This window comes from Planococcus citri, chromosome 5 (genome assembly GCF_950023065.1).
Source record: "Planococcus citri chromosome 5, ihPlaCitr1.1, whole genome shotgun sequence".
Taxonomy (NCBI): domain Eukaryota; kingdom Metazoa; phylum Arthropoda; class Insecta; order Hemiptera; family Pseudococcidae; genus Planococcus; species Planococcus citri.
The window spans coordinates 70,570,867-70,589,501 of record NC_088681.1 but is presented as its reverse complement, the minus strand read 5'-3'; the positions used below and the strand labels follow the sequence as shown (position 1 = coordinate 70,589,501).

Here is an 18,635-nt window from a genome sequence, read left to right as displayed (position 1 = left end):
ATAATCTAGTTACTTATTATTTGCGGGTGATTTCCAATTATCAACTTATACAATTAGTATTGGATATTCAGCGTTTGACTTGTGTGGCTGTGTAACCATAACGTGGTGCATAGATATGTATGGAGTCCACAATCCACATCCTCGCAGCGCGCCGATTACTGAACCCGCATCTTATAATGAGCCTGTCAAAAAATATTTTGACGAAGGTCTGACACGATATCGACACGGTATAATAATCGAGTGATTTTTGTTACGTTTTTATGCCGGCGTACATCGGAGCCGATATTAGCTAAAGGCCAAACAACTAGATCGAGTTTCTTTTAATTTGCGCCGAATAACGTCTGCGACTCGATGCGATCTTCCATTTCCCGAAAATTTTTTATTTCAATGAAATTTCGATTCACGAGCGAGGTACTGTTGCGTAATTTTGAATCTTTTCGTAGCGTTTTATAACTTGTATAAGTATAAGTATAGATACGGCTTGTTTGGTTCTCTTCATCGCTGGACGTCTGTTCGAGTTGAAAAAGTATGGATATATTGGGTACTATCCTGTGTTGATAGGTATGTTATTTTAAGCGATTCTCGCAGAGGTGTCTATGAGAAATTCGAGACGCCGGCCGGCGCCCAGTAGAAAGTTTCACTCTGAATGAGGCAGAGTAGTGAGTTTATATTTCATATCGAGTGAAAAAAATCTTATTTTCCGAGCTAAGGAATTAACATTTTTTGATACATTTTAAAATTTTGAACTCGACAATGAACACCCTAAAAAAAAAGGCAAAAAAATAATCGAGTCTCCGTTTTCAAGTTTGCCATCTCTGGAGAAATGATTGTTACTCGATATAGGTAACAAACTCGAAAGGGTCAACTTTCAGCTCGATTTTGTGCGCAGGAAAAATTATACAGTTATTGTTGTTATTTTTTTGAAATTCCAACTCGTCGGTTGAAGAATGGATTTTTTTTTTTGTCAAATGTTGATACTCAGGGTACCTGCGATTTTCGCTCTCGTTATGAGGGAATTAGCCTATTCGAAGATTGTCCGATTCGATTACGTTATAGTTACTCGTATATTTTTCACAATCTGATGGCGTAGGTGTTCTAACAATAAGATTCAACAATGAAAATGAATTTCCATTGTAAACTTGCGGAAGTAACTGTTCATTTCGGTTCCGTTTCCCAGCGTTTTTTTGCCTTCGTAGTTGTGTAGGCATAATATGCAGTGGACGTTTGTATTTGTGACCTGTCGCCTAGTATAGAAATTAAAAATACTTTTTTTTTTGAAGTTATAATATTTGCGGATGGTTTGTATGGATGTAGGTACTTACCTACTTGACTTAATGAGAATTAATGATGATTTCTTTAATTATAAAATTTTGAAATGATTATAGGATGATCCCCGTTGTCCCTCAAGAAATTCGAGATCACGTTTTATCCATTAATGAAAGCTTTTAGTTATACGAAACTTGTTAGACATTTATTGTTTTAACATTTAATATGTTTTGAAAGTTCTGGGTTAATCCGATCAAAAAAAGGTGACCTAGCTTTATGAATTTATTAAAATATTAATTTCGTTACCGTGGTATCTTGACAAAAAGTCAATATCTATTTCACTTTATTGTTCATTAAACGAGTGTTTATTTGGTTTCTCATTGTCCAACTTGAAGAGTAATTTCTTGTGCATTTTGAATTAACAATCATTTTTCAGAAGGATATTATAAAACTGTCGAACTGTCTTCTCTATACTGAATTATTACTTGGACCTACGAATATCGATTCCCTATTTGTATAAATAATGTAAAATTTCTGTTCAACAAGTTGTATAAATACTTGCGATGTATTTTTCAATTTTAGCCAAATTTTTGTAAAAAATGATGGCTATTGCGGTAGGCCAAACAGCAAACAGATATATATTTATAAGTTTCAGCACCACATTTTCATGACGTGGAACCTGTTCTTATTGATCAAATACAGTTAAACTTGGGAAATAGGGATATTTTACTCCTGTTGTTGGGAGGGTCAAAGTTGAAAATAACAGAAAAGTGATTTTTTTAGAGAAGCATAATTTGGCCCCAAATGGATGAAAAGGGTCCAAAATCATACCATTATTATTGAGTATACCACTATTGTAATCAACATATTCAAATTTCAGATTCCTAGGTCATCCCCACCCCATTTAAGGTGGAAAAAACCTTATTTTACCCGATTTTTGACCCCACCCCACCCCTAAAATTGACCTAGGGAGCTACAATGTCCAGCATACAGTTGGATGGTGCCACTTGAGTACTGTTTGCTGGTTTCGACCTTCCATCCCCATGTCACGAGGTTTTTGGATCATAAAGACCAGATTTCATGGGTGAGATTCTAGATCTCGCCCGGAGATCATTAGGTACATATATTTTTTTAAAATTTTACCAAAATTTCATTCGTCACACGTTTTTTGTTTTTTTTTTTTTTTTACGAATGTGCCTCCTCTAGATTTTGACCAAACAAGAAATTGAAAAAAAAATAGCTAAAAACTTAAAATTTTTTGAAATAGGTAAAAATGATTTTTTCGCGAAAATGCTCTCTCTTTGAGGGCACAAATTTCCCTTCCAGGAGCATCTCTGGAGCTGAAATTTTTGGTGGGTGATTTTCAACTCAAAATGAAATTCTCTGCTGAATTTGGCCAAAATTCGCTTACTTTTTTTCGCGATCCATGCACTCCAGACGTCGAAAAAGCAAATGCAAAAATATAAGATCGCCGTAGAGTTTTCAAAACATCAAATATCTGTTTATTCTACCTCCCAAGTGCATTTGACTTCAACACTAGCCCCGATTTTTCAAAATTTTCCAAGTCCAGAAACTCCAAATAAGTAGGTATGTAGGTTCCCGTTTTATTTTGGGTGCATCTGATTTGGATGTATCAAGAATGAGAAGTGCAAATATCGAAAAAAAAAAATCAAGCTCTGCACAAAATCTAAGGCTAAGGTATAGGTACTTAGGTAGGTAATCGTCAAAAATATAGAAAAAAATCATTAAACCTAAAAAGTAAACATAAAATCTCGTATTTTTTTCCGTTTTTATTCCGTTTTTGAAACTTTGGGTGTAATTGCGATATAATGGGAACATTAACTTGCAGAAGTTATCAACTTTTTATTTATGCTTCCGCTTTTATTAATTTTTTCGACGTTTAAAAGTACACTTACGTGATTCAAAATTTAATACCGATCGAAAACTAAAAATGTGGGAAATAACTAAAAACAAATTTTTCAAGTTTTCATTTTCCTTCTCAGTCTTTATTTTTTATTTTTCAGTTTGGTTTTTGTTGTTTTTCAATTTTCGATATCGGTTCTTGTTTTCACATTTGTGTTTTTGTTTTTAGTTTTTTTTCAAAATTATCTTCTGTTTTTTTTTCATTTTTTCATTTTTTTGTTTTTTGTTTTTCACATGCCTGAACAGTGCTTGATTCTTTTTACTTAATTCTTTCATTTTAATAAGGGAATCTCTTGAAGTGTCCGCCTCCGATTTGAACGGGACCGCGATTATTGGAAAGAGCATGTTCTAAAACCCCCAAATCCAAGTTTTCAGCTGCCCAAGTTCATTTTTCGATTTTTGGCGAATTTTTGAAAATCCAAAATTGACTAGGTATTTTGGTGATTTATGCTTTAAAAAAAAAAAAAAAAAATACGTAGGTACTTGATCAGTAAAAATGTTCAAAATAAATCCTAAAACTGATATTTACCTCCCCAAATCCAAATTTCGCCATTTCCAGCCATTCTGGAGCCTCCAGCGCTATTTTACAATTTCTCCAGAATTTTGAATTTGCTCCAGAAGGCGTGAATATGAAGTTGGGCAGCTAAAAAACGAGTTGTGTGTTATACTCGATCTGTTTAACAAGTTTATCCACATTTGAGTCGGTTTCGGAAGGACACCTCAAAATTGGTTTTTTGACCAGTTTTTTTCAAATAAAAAATCCAAAAAAATCAAAAGTTTCCCGTTTGCGAGGAAATTTTTGAAATTTGCGCGAATCGCTCTATTTTGTCCATAACTAACCTCTCGAGACCGAATTCCGCCATTTCCCACCGATCTGGAGCCTCCAGCGCGATTTTTACGTTTCTCCAGAATTTTTAATTTGCTCCAGAAAGCATGAATATGAAATTGGGCAGCTAAAAATCGAGTTGTGTGTTATAAACGATTTGTTTAACGTGTTTATCCACAATTGAGTCGGTTTCGGAAGGGACACCTCAAAAGTGGTTTTTTGACAGTTTTTTTTTCAAATAAAAAATCCAAAAAAATCAAAATTTTACCGGTTGTGAGAAAATTTTTGAAATTTGCGCGAATCGCTGTATTTCGTCCACAACAAACCCCCTGAGGCCGAGTTCCGCCATTTCCAGCCATTCTGGAGCCTCCAGCACGATTTTTGAATTACTCCAGAATTTTTAATTTGCTCCAGAAAGCATGAATATGAAATTGGGCAGCTAAAAATCGAGGTGTGTAATATACTCGATCTTTTCAACGAGTTTATCCACATTTGAGTCGGTTTTGGGAGGGACACCTCAAGAGTGGTTTTTCGACCGCAAATTCAAAATTCTGGAGAGATTATAAAACAGCGCTGGAGGCTCCAGAATGGCTGAAGATGGCGAAATTTGGATTTGGAGGGTTAATATCGGTTTTGGGATTTATTGTGAACATTTTTACAGATCAAGTAACTACGTTCTTTTTTTTAAAAAAAAGCATAAATCACCAAAATAGTCAATTTTGGATTTTCAAAAATTCGCCAAAAATCGAAAAATGAACTTGGGCAGCTGAAAATTTGGATTTGGGGGTTTGAGAACATGCTCTTTCCAAAAATCGTGGTCCCGTTCAAATCGGAGGCGGCCACCTCAAGAGGTTCCCCTTTAAGATGTACTTTAATGTTTCGTTTTTCAAATTTGTGGATTTAATCCAACATGGGGTAGGGTAGGGACAGGGAGGGGAGGGGTGCATTATTTTTTAATATCATCGACGGAGGTATCAGAATGTATGTTTTTTGACCTTCCGAATGAGTTTTGTCATACCTACCTTTTCGCCCAATTAACCGAAAAAGAATTCAAACGAATGGATTCAACTTGAAACTTGGCAGAATTTTGAATTTGACATCAAGCGCATGCGCATGTTTTTCGTATTTTCAGATCAAAATGCATTCAAATTCTGGCAAACAGGAATTTCATTCTGAAACTCAATAAGAAATGATTCTGAAAAATCAATTCGAAATTTTTGCAAAATTCGACCCCCTCTCACCCTTTCCTTTTCTTGACCGTCCTCTATTACTGCAGTCGGTAGGTCAAGGAACTTGCACTTTGACGCTTCACTCGAAAATCTCACTTCCCTCCCCCCTCCAAATCCTCTTTTGTGAGTAATCAATCTGCGAGGAGTACAGTTAATGTAGTTTCGAAAACAGATTCTCAGGGCCTAAAAACTGAAGTATAATTTGACATTTTCTTAAAAAGCTCGTAAAGTAGGTATAGGTACGTATAACTTGACGAACTGTACCTATACTAAACGCGACAATCTCGTATAAAGGAGTGTTACATTACAACTATTCTGCTGCATTTCAGTCAGTATTGTTGTAACCAAGGGTCGAGGAAAAAGCTCTGGTAGCACTTTTACAGCATAGGCATCGTGTGAAGTGAACGTATACTGCTGTTGCTGTTCTGCGAATCTATGTAGATGTGTATACAGACAGGGCACGTTTATAAGGAATAGGTACTGTGTGCACCAGTAGTACAGTGTAGAGCGGTGAACAGAGCTCGAGTAAAATTCCTCCTATCAGGGACCGTTAGCTGCGGCCATTGTTTCGGTCGATGATATTAGCGTTATGGTATTGGCGGTTGGCGAGCGGCTAAGGCGTGGTTTTTTTTCAATAAATAAGCGTCCAAAGTGGGGGCCTTCGACTTACCTATTCGAGTACTAGTAATATGTGTATTTGGGGTTCGCTCATACAGTAGCGCGTATTGTTGTTATTGAGGTCTTCAAGTTTTTCGCGTTGTGCGCGATCAAATCACGTGTGCTTTCAATTTATGAGATCAATTGATCAAATCGTCGTATCGAGCCGAATATCGATCGTATAGTTTCGTAGCCGACCTCAAAAATCGTTTAAGTTGCGTTTTGTTTGAGTTTTTGTTCAATATCATTCTATTATTGATATCGTATGTGCGCGTTCTTGCCACTAATTAGATGTGTATATAGTTTCGAGTTGAGATGAAATCTGTTTGCGCCGAAATTTGGTTTCGAAGCTGCTAAGACTCGGTGTCGTGGTGATCGTATATTATAGTATATTTGTTGATCTCACGTATTGTCGCTATAGTTGCGACCGCGATGCTGTGCAATCTTGTTAAAATGCATTGAATTGGTTAGTGCGCGGTCAAAACGGAGTACTTAGGAACAGGGGGATGTGGAATAAGGGCTGGCCCCATCGAGGTATACCCCACTGAACCTCTTGGTCCTGCAACCGTGAATACTGCTGCTGCTCCAGCTACTACCATGTTAGGCATGAATCCGTTGAGTACTGTTTACGCCACCAAAAGACGTCGCAGGAATGGAAAAAGGTATTTTGTGAATTCCATCTGTCTATAGAATAATACTCAATAAGTGTATCATAATGATTGGTCAATTGGTCATATCATAATAATTATGCAGGTCCATTTGGACTTCGACAAATACGTATGCTGTGAAGTTTATATACATACAAAAAATTGAAAATTTTGAAATCACGAATGCCCTCTCTCTTGCCCCTCACATCTGTTTGGTAGTTTTTGTGAAATGGAATCCCAATTAGATACTCTCACTGACACTAAATGTATGCAAAGAAAACTACGCTTGCACCATAGTTACCTATTACATTGTACTTTCTGAAATTGAGGCCAGGCCGCATCGTGTTTGGAGATTTTGGATGTGTTTGTCGTGTTCTTAAATGATGGATTGAAGCACCTCTCGAATGATTGATGAACTTTTGTTGAAAGTGTAGAGTTACTTGAGTTGCTGGGTGAAAAATGTATTTTGAGGCAATCATTGGTACATCTGTTTTTCGAAAGAAAATGGTTAAAGAATTATGAGATTTTCACTCGAAATTTGTGAAATGGGGCCCAAAACCCATTGAACTTGTAAAAGAACGATAGGCTCGTTTATTGTAATCGAGTTTATTGTTTGGAATAAAATGAAATGTGCGATCAAGAAAATTTCGAGCCATAATTGTGCTACTAATTCGTTCATTTCAAATTTCATGATATTTGAAAATTTGATTCAAACATACGTTATAAAAATGTATAGGTATTTTCTGCTTTATAGGCTAATTTTTTGGAAAATGTTTGCTCTCTCATTTTGCTCTCGGAGTAATTTCATCTTCGTCTTTGAAATAATTGTAAAATATAGATATATTTTGGGAGATCATTGGAAATTTTGACTTTCTCATGCTCGAAAATCCGGAATTCTCTCCCCTTGAAAAAATCTTGCCAACGTTGTCGTTTTTAAAGACTGATCTGAAACGAAACGTGTATTTGTAAATAATCATTTTTTCCCTTCAAATCTGTGTAGCTTAGTTCGATTACTCGAGAGAGATTCGCCAAAAATACTCCTCCCTCCCTCCCTCCCTCCCTCCCAAGTACCTCCTGAATGCTCGAGATAATCGAATCAGCCCTCGATAGTTTTTCAAAAAGAAGGGGGGGGGGGGCTTAGAAGGTCGGCCAAGTTGAAGAAGAACATTTGTCGAAAATTTTGGACTCATGAGAACAATCGTTTTGGGAGTGGGGATCCCAAATGTGGTTTTTAATGATCAATTTTTTCAGTCTTTGGCAAATTAAAACGAATTTCGTGTTTTCGCTAGACGGGGTAGGATTTTTCATAATACTGCGCTGCTTTTCTCAATTTTTGAAGGAATTTTACTTCTCTTCCATTTTATTATGCTTCAAGTATCTCATGTCTGAACCACCAACATTCCAAAATTACCTTTCGAGATGGACGTAAACAAAATAGAATAGTTTATAGGGATGAGAGAGAGGAGCTGAAAAATAAAGATTAGGTAGGCCAACTGCAGTCTGAAAACAGTGGTTTTTGAAGCCCTATAAAACTTCTAATAGATAAAATTGGAAAATTTCTAAACTTTTTCTTAATTTCAATGTATTTAATTCCCCCCCCCCCCATCTTAGGATCAGAATAAAATTAATCATAGCCATTGAAAATTTAGCCGGTGTATTCAAATTTTCTCAACTTGGAAATCAATATACCTAAGTAAGTACAACCATCGTGACGGAATTCAAGCTTCGCTGAAAAATCATCTTCTTGAGCTGAGTTTTGAAATTTAGACCTATTTTCACTCAAATTTATTTCTTGATTTAAAAAAGTTGTCTGGAAACAATGTTTTTCTGTATTTTTTCAAAATTATATTCGTGTCAATCCAACCCGGGAAGCTCCGCAGCCTCTTCCCACGCGCTATCGTGGGAATGTTTTGCGCTCGAACGCAGTCGAATCGAAGGTAATTGAACAACAGGCATCCACGGTTTTAATTTTTTTTTTTTTAACAATGTTGCACCACTTCGAAAATTTCAATTTTTTTTTGAAATATTTTAGAATAAATTACGTTGTATGTTTTGTGAAAAAATGGTGACTGTGCTTTCAAAGCTTCATTACAAAATAGTTGCTTGAAAATTTCAGAATTCCATTACTCGGCGAAAAATTTAGAAAAAAAATCATATATTTTCATCACGTTTAACTACACATTCCATAAAATATGAACTTTTATTTCAGTGTGGTGTAAAATGTAAAAAAAAATCGACCATAAAAAACCACATTTTAACCCCTCTTCCCCCATCTCAAAAACATCGCCCCGGGTGTTCAATTTTTTTTATCCTGGTCGATCTTTTAGGCTCCTGTTTAGTTTAAAAAACCATCGAGGGCCAATTATGTACGACCTTTTTATAGCTCAACTTAGTCAACTTGCTCTGCTTTTTTTCAATAGCAAAATTTTCATAATTTCCCCGCGAGTTGATTTTTATGCAAGGGGGCAGAGGGGCTGTTATCTATTTATTTTTGAGGAAGATGAATTTTTCTTCTCAGCAATTTAGTTGGGAGTAAAAATCAATGTTCTACTGTACGAATTACGAGTTTATAAGATGTTTTCAAACGGAAATTTAAGCTTTAGGCTGTTGGAGAGGTTTTAAATTCACAATATCGATAATGACCTTTTTTTCGTTTTTTATATGTTTGGAAAATGATGCGCTGGAATCTTGAAGGGCTCTACAGGTGAACCTAAGCACTCTACGACAGAATGAGATTGAACCAGTTGAATTTCTAATCCTCATAAAGTCGTTAGTTTTTTCTGACAGGCTTTGTTCTCCATTGTATTTGCAAAAAAGCGCAGTACTCCTTGAATTCCAGACAAAAAGGGGATAATTCAAAATTTTGGGTTATCCACTTTTTGCACGGCACTACTCGAATACTTTCATTTGAGACCGAACCATTTTTTTTCAAAACAGGTTATTATTTTTCGAATAAATCGGGGGTTTCTTTCAAATATTTCTTTCCCTCCATTTTCCTAAAAAATCTTGAAATGGAAGGTGTTTGAGTCAAAAATTCACTGTTTTTTCAACAAAAAAAAAATCGTCCAAGAGAGTTATGTTTTGGAAATTTTGAACCAAAATTCATAATATTTTTTCTGACTTTTTTCAAAACCGTATCAAACGTATTGAAAATGTTTTTCATTCGAAAAATTATTCACACCTAATCTGAATTGTATGTGGATATGTACCTACCTACTTAGGTGGTCTACTAGGCACATTACAGAGTTCGATGTTGCCAACCTATTATTTTTACAAAAAAATTATTGAGGGGTGCTCAGTTCCGTCGTTGCAAAATGAGAATTTCTCAAAGACATCAAAATGATTTTATTCGAGTCCGGAATTGATTTCTTTTTGAACCTTTTTCCTTGTTTTTTTTTACCGACTTTGCCGTGAAACGGAAAAGTAAGGTATTGTATTTGTCATGATGGTTGAGGATTTGGGCGGGGGTGGGTTTTCTTGACGTTTTGGAGTGTGCTGATCACGATAAGACATATGGCGCAAAACGAGATAAGTTTATATATATATTTATGAATACACATACCTAGTACCTTGTGGTGCCCGGGTCTTTTATGGTAATTGTGGTGCCCGCGTACATAGAGGATCATATATATATGTATGATAAAGGTGTTTTAAAGCAGTTTATTTTTTTTAAGGTTTTTAGTCATAGTGGTGCCCGTTATATAAACTTGGTACTTGTGGTGCCTGCCTCAAAAATTTTTTTTTCACCTTAGAGTGCATTTCATCAAATTCTACATCGTTTTATATAAAAAGACCTTGTGGTGCCCGATTTGGGCGCCACAAGCCCAAAACCGGGCACCACAATGACTACGTATACTTAAAACGGGCACCACAATGACTAAGTTTAAATCTATTTATATATAGCCGCATACAGGTAAACTCATAACGTTTTGTATAAACAGCAATCTCAAGACCCCTCTGTAACTTCGTTGCTGTGCATACGCTCGACGCGTCACCCCATAGGCCTGATAGTACTCGATGTTAGGCCGCGTTATATTCGTTAACTTGATTTTTGGGTCACCTGTGGAAAGGTATTTCATTGCCAAAACATCAATTTTTCAGAAAGCTTTTTTTTTAAAGTCTCATACGTCTCTGTTTTTTGCAAATGCTTTTTTAACAAAGCATCCTACAGAAAAATAACCAGCTCTGAGCAGAAAGGAAATTTAATTCTCTACACTTTCCTTCATTGCATTTTTTTCCTAGGATGCATACTTTTCCCATAAAATCAATGTTTAGATTGAAAAACACGAAAATTTGGACCTGTATAATAAACTTAAAATTAAAATTCAGCAGTCAAAAAGTTATTTTAGACGATTTTTGACCACGCCATGTGAAAGAGGACATCTTCAACCACCAAAATCACCAAAAAGTACGTAAAAAACGTAAAAAATGATTCTTGGCAATAAACACCTTTTCCTCATGTCCTTGTACATAATACTTAGGCTATGCACTCATTTGAAAATTGAGTCAAAAGAGAAAGTGTATAAACGGCAATCTCACGTCCCTGCTCAAACTTTGCCAGTAGACTCCCCACACCTTGTAGATTCATATGGCACCTCATCGAAAAGTCACGTCCTAAAAAGGTTACGGGTTTGTCAAAACGTTATGAGTTTGCTGGTTAATCTATAAAAAAGTTACGAGTTTACCCCCTAGAATATTTATATATTTATTTATATATCAATTTATGTATAAATTTGTGTCACGCTGAACTCAAAAGCTCCGAACTTTAAGTCGAAACTGATGATGGCAAAATATTGCTTTGATACTGAACTAGAGAAATTTTTAATTTGGTCGAAATCGGTTCAGCCGTTTACGAGATATGAACGTTTAAGTGTGTTTCAACGTTATGGATAAGCAGAAATTTGTGTAAACCCTTATATCTCGCAAACGACTCACCTCCAACAAACAGATGGGGTGGTTAGGGTGTGTAAGTTGCAGATTGGTACGCCGAAGGTCGGGTGTTCGAATCCCGCGCGAGTCAAGAGGAGAAAATTTTTTGTTGTAATTTTTTTGTTAATTTTATCCGTCCAAAATTTTTTTGCCATAAAAAATCAAAATTTTTCAAAAATTTCTAGTGTAATTTTTGTTTTAACAAAAACCATTAAGTTTTTGGTAAATAGCCAGTAAATTTTGATAATTTTTTTTTTTTTGTTAATTAATAGTAATTTTTAGTAAATAAAATGATTAGTTATTTTTGGTGAATTACTTGTAATTAAAGTTGGTCGAAAATTTTGGTAAATTGCTTGGGTAATTTTTGGTAAATTGGTAAAAACCTTTGACAGTAAATTACTGGGGTAATTAAAATTCGGTAAAAAATTGGTAAATTAGTGAGGAAATGTCTCGTAAATTACTGAGGTGAATGTTGGTAAATTGCTGGGGTAATTTTTGGTAAAATGGAAAATTGGTAAATTAGTGGGTAATGTCTGGTAAATTACTGAGGTAAATGTTAGTAAATTGCTGGGGTAATTTTTGGTAAATTCGTAAATTTTGGTAAAGTCGTAAATTTTGGTAAATTAATAAATTTGGGTAAATTCGTAAATTTTGGTAAATTCGTAAATTTTGGTAAATCGGTAAATTTTGGTAAATCGGTAAATTTTGGTAAATTGGTAAATTTTAGTAAATTGGTAAATTTTGGTAAATTGGTAAATTTTAGTAAATTGGTAAATTTTGGTAAATTGGTAAATTTTGGTAAAATGGTAAATTTTGGTAAATTGATAAATTTTGATAAATTCGTAAATTTTAGTGAATTGGTAAATTTTGGTAAATCGGTAAATTTTGGTAAATCGGTAAATTTTGGTAAATTGGTAAATTTTGGTAAATTGATAAATTTTGGTAAATTGGTAAATTTTGGTAAATTGGTGAATTTTGGTAAATTGGTAAATGTTGGTAAATTGGTAAATTTCAGTAAATAGCTAAATTTCAATTCTGGATAAAAATTAAGCCATTAAAAACCTCTAATTTTGGTAAATCGGTAAATTTAAGTAAATTGGTAAATTTTGGTAAATAGGTAAATTTTGGTAAATAGGTAAATTTTGGTAAATTGGTAAATTTTGGTAAATCAGTAAATTTTGGTAAATCGGTAAATTTTGGTAAATTGGTAAATTTCGGTAAATAGGTAAATTTCAGTAAATAGGTAAATTTCGGTAAATTGGTAAATTTTGGTAAATTGGTAAATTTTGGTAAATTGGTAAATTTTGGTAAATTGGTAAATTTTGGTAAATTGGTAAATTTTGGTAATAATTTTGTTTTTTGTCAACAATTTTCCTGATATATTATTCCACTTGTAATATGACGGTTACGTCTTCATGAGTACGCTAATTTTTATTTGAAAATCAATTTCATAAAAGTGTAATATGATGGCTACTTATGATTGACTATTTTATTTTGTCGATGTTTTCGACTTTTCGTATTCATTAAATCGGTAAATTTGGGTACTTCCGCGCATTTTGAAAAATTGGTAAATTTTTAAGTAATGTCTGGTAAATTACTGAGATAAATGTTGGTAAATTACTGGTGTATATTTAGAGCAAAGTCGGTTGATCTTGCGAACTGCGCAAGATGTTTTTCTTTATTTCTTTTCTTTTCTTTTTTTAATTCATCATTTTATATAGGTAGTTATGTATATGTGTCAATAAGACGTCCTAATAGCTATTGCACGACAGGCGAACGAGTCCGAATAAAATGAATAATTAAACGATCGTAAAGCATATAAGCGGTCAGATTGATCGCACTAAAAACGAATGTTTTTTCAGTTTTACGATCGGTAGGTATGTCGTCGTCAAAAAGCCAATGCGAGAGCTGAAGCTGATCAATTTCTTTCTGCGTTTTTGTCCTCTTTATCCCTTCGTGCATGTTCTCTCTTCTATAATACGTCTTATACTTACTCGTAATGCTACCTAATTCGTAAAACGATCGTAAAAATTAATTACCTTTCCGCATGTAGCGGCATTTCTCGAACAGTAGTTGCAAATTGATCAGATGTTCTTATTAGCTTCGGGTTGTTTTTTTCTTCTTCTTCGTTCATTAACGCTATTATACCGCTGTTCGCTACCTACATGCATCATGATGTATCGGTTGTAATAGTGTGAATAATATTTTTTGTTGCGAAAATTCATTAATTTGTTCATTCATATGTAGTAATCATGGAAGTTGAATACTATTCAATGACGTGGAATTTTACTTACCTACGTATTTATGTCAAATTACCTACCCATAGTGAAGTAATTTTGTTTGTCAAATGAGACTTTACTCGTACAATTGCAAATCATGAGAATTGAGATCTGATGCCAGACCAGGGTCTTTTGAACTCTTGATTTTTGAATTTTTGATCAAAAGATCTCGGTGTGATCGAAATTTGAGTCCTCCAGTCCTGACCACTTTTTGTAATAACTATCCCAGAAGTTACTTTCTGAGGGCATTAGTAGGTATACACATAACGATCAATACACATAGATTAGGTAATTAATACTATCAGCAATAATAAATGCATCGTACGTTTTTATTAAAGAAAAAATTATTCGCTGATGATGAAGTTTGCTCGGCACGTATTATAATATTAAAAACCTGTAATTATTAGTTACAGTAACATTAAGAGGCGCCCTCCTACGCTACCTTATAGTCTCAGAGTCAGTTGCGGCCGCTGCTCTCGCGGTGCTGTACACCCTACCTTTCTTTCTGTCTCTCTCTGGACAGAAGAACACAACCGGTAAACTCTCCTCTCTATTAATAGATGTTTTATTAATTTGAAGACGCGTAACTAGTTTGAATATTCAACGCTCATAATTCATAACCGTTATTATTATTACGAGTAGGTACCTATGCCTATATAATATCAGAAGAATAGAAAAACACAACTGTGTAGCAGCTCCCCTGCTTCAGTACATTCTTTTAACTTGCTCGCATATTACTCTACCATCAAGTTTATCGCTTCCGTTTGCTCGTTTGAAATGCGTAAATCTCAAATCGGTAGTCTTGTATGTGCTCGTGTTGTTTTTCAAATACACTAATGGAATCCTTTGCGTGTACTATTGGAATAGTCCAGACTGCAGATGCAGACGTGAGCTAACGATTTATTCTTGTTTGATCGAAGTTTGTATAGAGATGTGGTAGTGAGGGTCAGTCGAAGCACAAAGCTCGAAAAAGCACGTCGTGAGAATTCAAATACCCAATAGAATTTTTTTTCATAAATTAGTCTGCGTTCAGATAGTTTCGCTTTTTTTTGCCGATGAATCAAAGAAAACGCCAACTATCCGCTCGATTTCAATTTTAAAAAGTCCCCCCCCTCACATTAGATGTCGAAAACGGTCCTTGACCCTTTGGCCGAAAATCGTCTCAGATGCTACCTGTTCATCAGTTCATCTCAAGGTACCGAATTGCTGCTGGAAGTGCAGTGAAACTGGATTCATCGTTTATATGTTTACAGAGGGATGATGTTTTTTTTTTTACCAAAATCGCCAGTTTTTATGTCTGAATTATTCCAGAAAAAAAGAAGTTTTTACGGTCATAAACGTTGAAATTTTCCATTAATTTTTTGTATTTTCTAGTTATTTTGAGAGCAGAAAAATTAAAACTTGAATAAATTATGATCTCCAGGCCCCTATCTCTCCTCCACTTGAAACATTATACAAATTGTGCTCGAAGTTCTGTTTTTTCATTTTCTGAATCAATCTACATATTTTTTGTTTAAAAATTTTATGCTTCATTTTTTTTCTAGTTCTTTTTGAAAATAAAAAAAATTTCATCTCGAACTTTCTCCCGTTGAAAGGCATGTAATTTACTTAGATTGTCTGAAAAATCTGATTTTTTTTGTCAAAGTTGAAAGAAGTCGTGTTCTTTTTCATTTTTTAAAACTTGTAAATTCTCCATTATTCTATCTTTTTTTTTTCAAGTTCTCTTTGAAACAGAAAATTTTTAATTTGGGCACCCGCATTCCCTCTCTTCAATTTTGAACATTTGAAAAATATACTCTTCAAGTCCTGTTTTTTGGCTTACCTAACGTTCTACGATTTTTTCGTTTGTGGCAATAAATCATGGTACAATGACCTAAAAAAAAAATCTATAAAATTCCACATTTTTAAGTGCAAGTTGCAACCCCTCCTCCTGTGCAAAAGCTCGAAGTTTACAAAATTTGATTAATGTTTTATTTTTGCTGGTTTCTTGATGTCTTTGACCAAAGGGAATCGAAAGATAATCGCAAAATACACTATTATACCTACATAGCAAAAATTTCAGATGCTAAATTTCATTTTTAGATTTTTAGCGAATTTTCAAAAAATTTAGGGCAATTCCTGAAAAAAGCAATAAAAATTAAAATTTCACAAAATCAACCTAGAGAGCTGAAATGTTGTTTGTAGCCCATTTTCGACCTCTCGAGTTCGATAGGTGATAGTTTTGAACCGTTCCGAAACCTCCAGCAAGTTTTTGAATTCTCCAGTTTTCGAAAAAAATTCTGTAAGTTGGGTCCAAATCAAATTCAGTTTCTATGAACTCGGATTTTCCATCTTTGTGACTCCCTAGACTGATTTACGCAGACATTTTCAACATTTTTGTACCGATTCAAAACCAAAATTTTTTCCAGTCATTATTTTCACGGGAAAAAATATGAAAAATTCATCGCTCACACGCGGATGCGTGAACGAAAAAAGCTAAAGGTCGGTTTGTGCTCTATTTCCGACTTTCCGAATCGATTGGTGATGATTTAGAACCGTTCTGAAGCTTCCAGCGAATTTTCAGGTTCTCCAATTTTCGAACAAAAAACTCTATAGTCAGTAGAGTGAAAATGAAATTCAACACCCACATAATATGAACTCGGATTTACCATTTTGTGACAACCCCCCCCCCCCGTATATCGATTCAGGCACTCATTTTCAAAAATGTCGCTTCGGTGATTATTTTATTAATTTTTAAAAAAAGAGAAAAGTTCATCAAAATCTGCTGGAGACTTGAGAACAGTTCGGAACCATTACTTACCGATCGACTTACGGTCATTAGATTGAAAGTAAGGTTATGATGAAATTTCAATTTTTCATGTCAATTTAATCAAATTTTCATTACTTTTATTAGAAATGACCCGAATTTGAATTTTCAAAAATTCGCTAAAATCTAAAAATGAAATTCAGCTCCTGAAATTTTTGTTAGTGATGTATTTTGGGATATTTTTTCGATTCCTCTTGGTCCAATTTGAAAGTTTTTGTACCAATTGGGGTACTTTCCCTGCTACATGGCAAAATTAAAACTAACCAACTGATTTTCATTCATACAGTACATGATCGTGAATATCGAGATATCATTTGAAGTAAAAAAAAAAAAAATGAAATTCTACTGTTGCGAAGTATACATTTTTTAAATTGAGCTCTCGTCTGGGGAGGGGGGTTTCACGTCTTGTTGAGGTTATTTGGCTATAAATTTTCAATTTTGAAGATGGGTTATTTTTGCTCATTTTTCTGGAAAAAAGTTCGGGAATGGGCTAAAGAATTTTCAAAAATTCTCCAAAAATTAAGAAATAAAATTCAACTTTTGAAATTTTGTCTGATCGTGTATTTTGGAATGTTTTTTTTTGGGGGGGTGTTTGTAATTACTTGATTATTACACCCGTCGTCGTGTGAGATTTAAATCGAGTTGGTAAGGTCAAGTTTTTTAATTAGGTCTAAGAATTTTTTAAATTTCGGAAGGGTCGTCTGGTATGAATAGGGATCTTTCATCTATTTGTAGGGATAGTCTCTGCTGATGTAAGAAGGGACATTGAAATAGTAAGTGTTGGACAGATATAAGTTCTGACAGGCAGAACTGACATGTGGGTTTTGGGGCCTTTTCATAGAGGTGATTGTGTGTGATTATTGTGTGGCCAATTCTCAGTCTGGTTATAATGATTTCTTCAAGTCTGTTCCAAGTGGGAGAGGTTTTTCCAAGGATGGACTGTTTTTTTATGTTGAAAGAGCTTGTTTGTGGTTTGGAGGGACCAAAAGCTTTGCCATTTCTTAAGTGTGCTTTGGGTGAAGATAGATTTGAGGTCGTCAGCTGTGATAAATATAAGGGGAGAAAGGGTGGTGGCAGAGTTTGCATTAATATCTACTATTTCATTTCCTAAGATTCCAACGTGGCTGGGTACACATAAACTGTAATTGAAGAACAGTTATGGATTTTAAAATTTGAAATTCTATCATTTATAGAGTAGGCATATCCTGTGTGAAGTGTTGGTATTTTTGATCCATCTGTTATTCTGTAAAGCAAAGATTGAATTTTTTGTATTCTGATAAGAGTTCAAGGTAGTTCTGTTTTATTACTAATGGAGAGTGGCTATTTTTTGAGTAGTTAATAAGCTGTAGATTGACTTGAGGAGGCTTTAGAAGCCAAAGGGGGGGGGGGTATAATATTGGTTTTTGGATGAGAGTTTTAGGATTGAGTTGAAGATCATTCAACATTGTGATGAAATTAGAAATGGGTCCTTCTATATGGTCAAAATGTTGAGGGTTTGGCGGGTTAATTGAGTTTGGAGTGGATGGGTAGGGTTGGTGGATGCATTTGAGATGAATTTGTTTGTTACGAGAGTTCTACTAAAATCTGGTGGTAATTCTGCCGCTTCACAATAAACGCTATCTATTGGAGAGGAATAGAGGGCTCCTATACAGATCCTTAGGGCTGAATTTTGAATTGTTTTTAGGATATTTGAAGTTTTATTTGAGATATTTGCAAAACATGGGCTTCCATACTCAATTTTACTGCGAATTAGAGATTTATATAAGTGAAGTAGGAGTTTGCGAGATGGATTATACTTGGTATTTTTGATTATTTTCAACAGATTTAGGCGTTTCATGAGATCTGATTTTACTTTTAGGAAATGAGGAGTCCAATTTAGTTTTCTATCAAAAGTTAAGGAATGTTCTTCATTTATTCTCTGATTTTTCTTTGTTCCATTCAAAAATGTTATTGCCCAGTCATGTCGAGATGTAAAATTCTGTTTTTTATTATTTTGTATCAGTGTTATCGAACAGCGTACTGGTCCTGCTCTCTCCCACCCCCCACTCTATCTAAAATTCTGAAAATATGAGT

The 18,635-nt window shown here is 34.6% G+C and overlaps 1 protein-coding gene across 6 annotated transcripts in view; it reads left to right on the top strand.

Moving 5' to 3' along the window:
* The window catches only part of ss (spineless), a 176,525-nt gene that overhangs the window by 36,426 nt on the left and 121,464 nt on the right, over positions 1-18,635 (top strand). For 5 of the 6 annotated variants that reach the window (XR_010559381.1, XR_010559382.1, XM_065368470.1 and 2 more), the window contains exon 1: positions 5,941-6,563. The exons of the other annotated variant lie outside the window; for it this stretch is intronic. Coding sequence is in view for 3 of the 5 variants with exons in the window: in XM_065368470.1 (XP_065224542.1) it covers positions 6,499-6,563 (65 nt within the window). In the remaining 2 variants the exon portion in view is untranslated. Of the gene's footprint in view, positions 1-5,940; positions 6,564-18,635 lie in introns of those variants that run through there. 6 annotated transcript variants of the gene reach the window in all.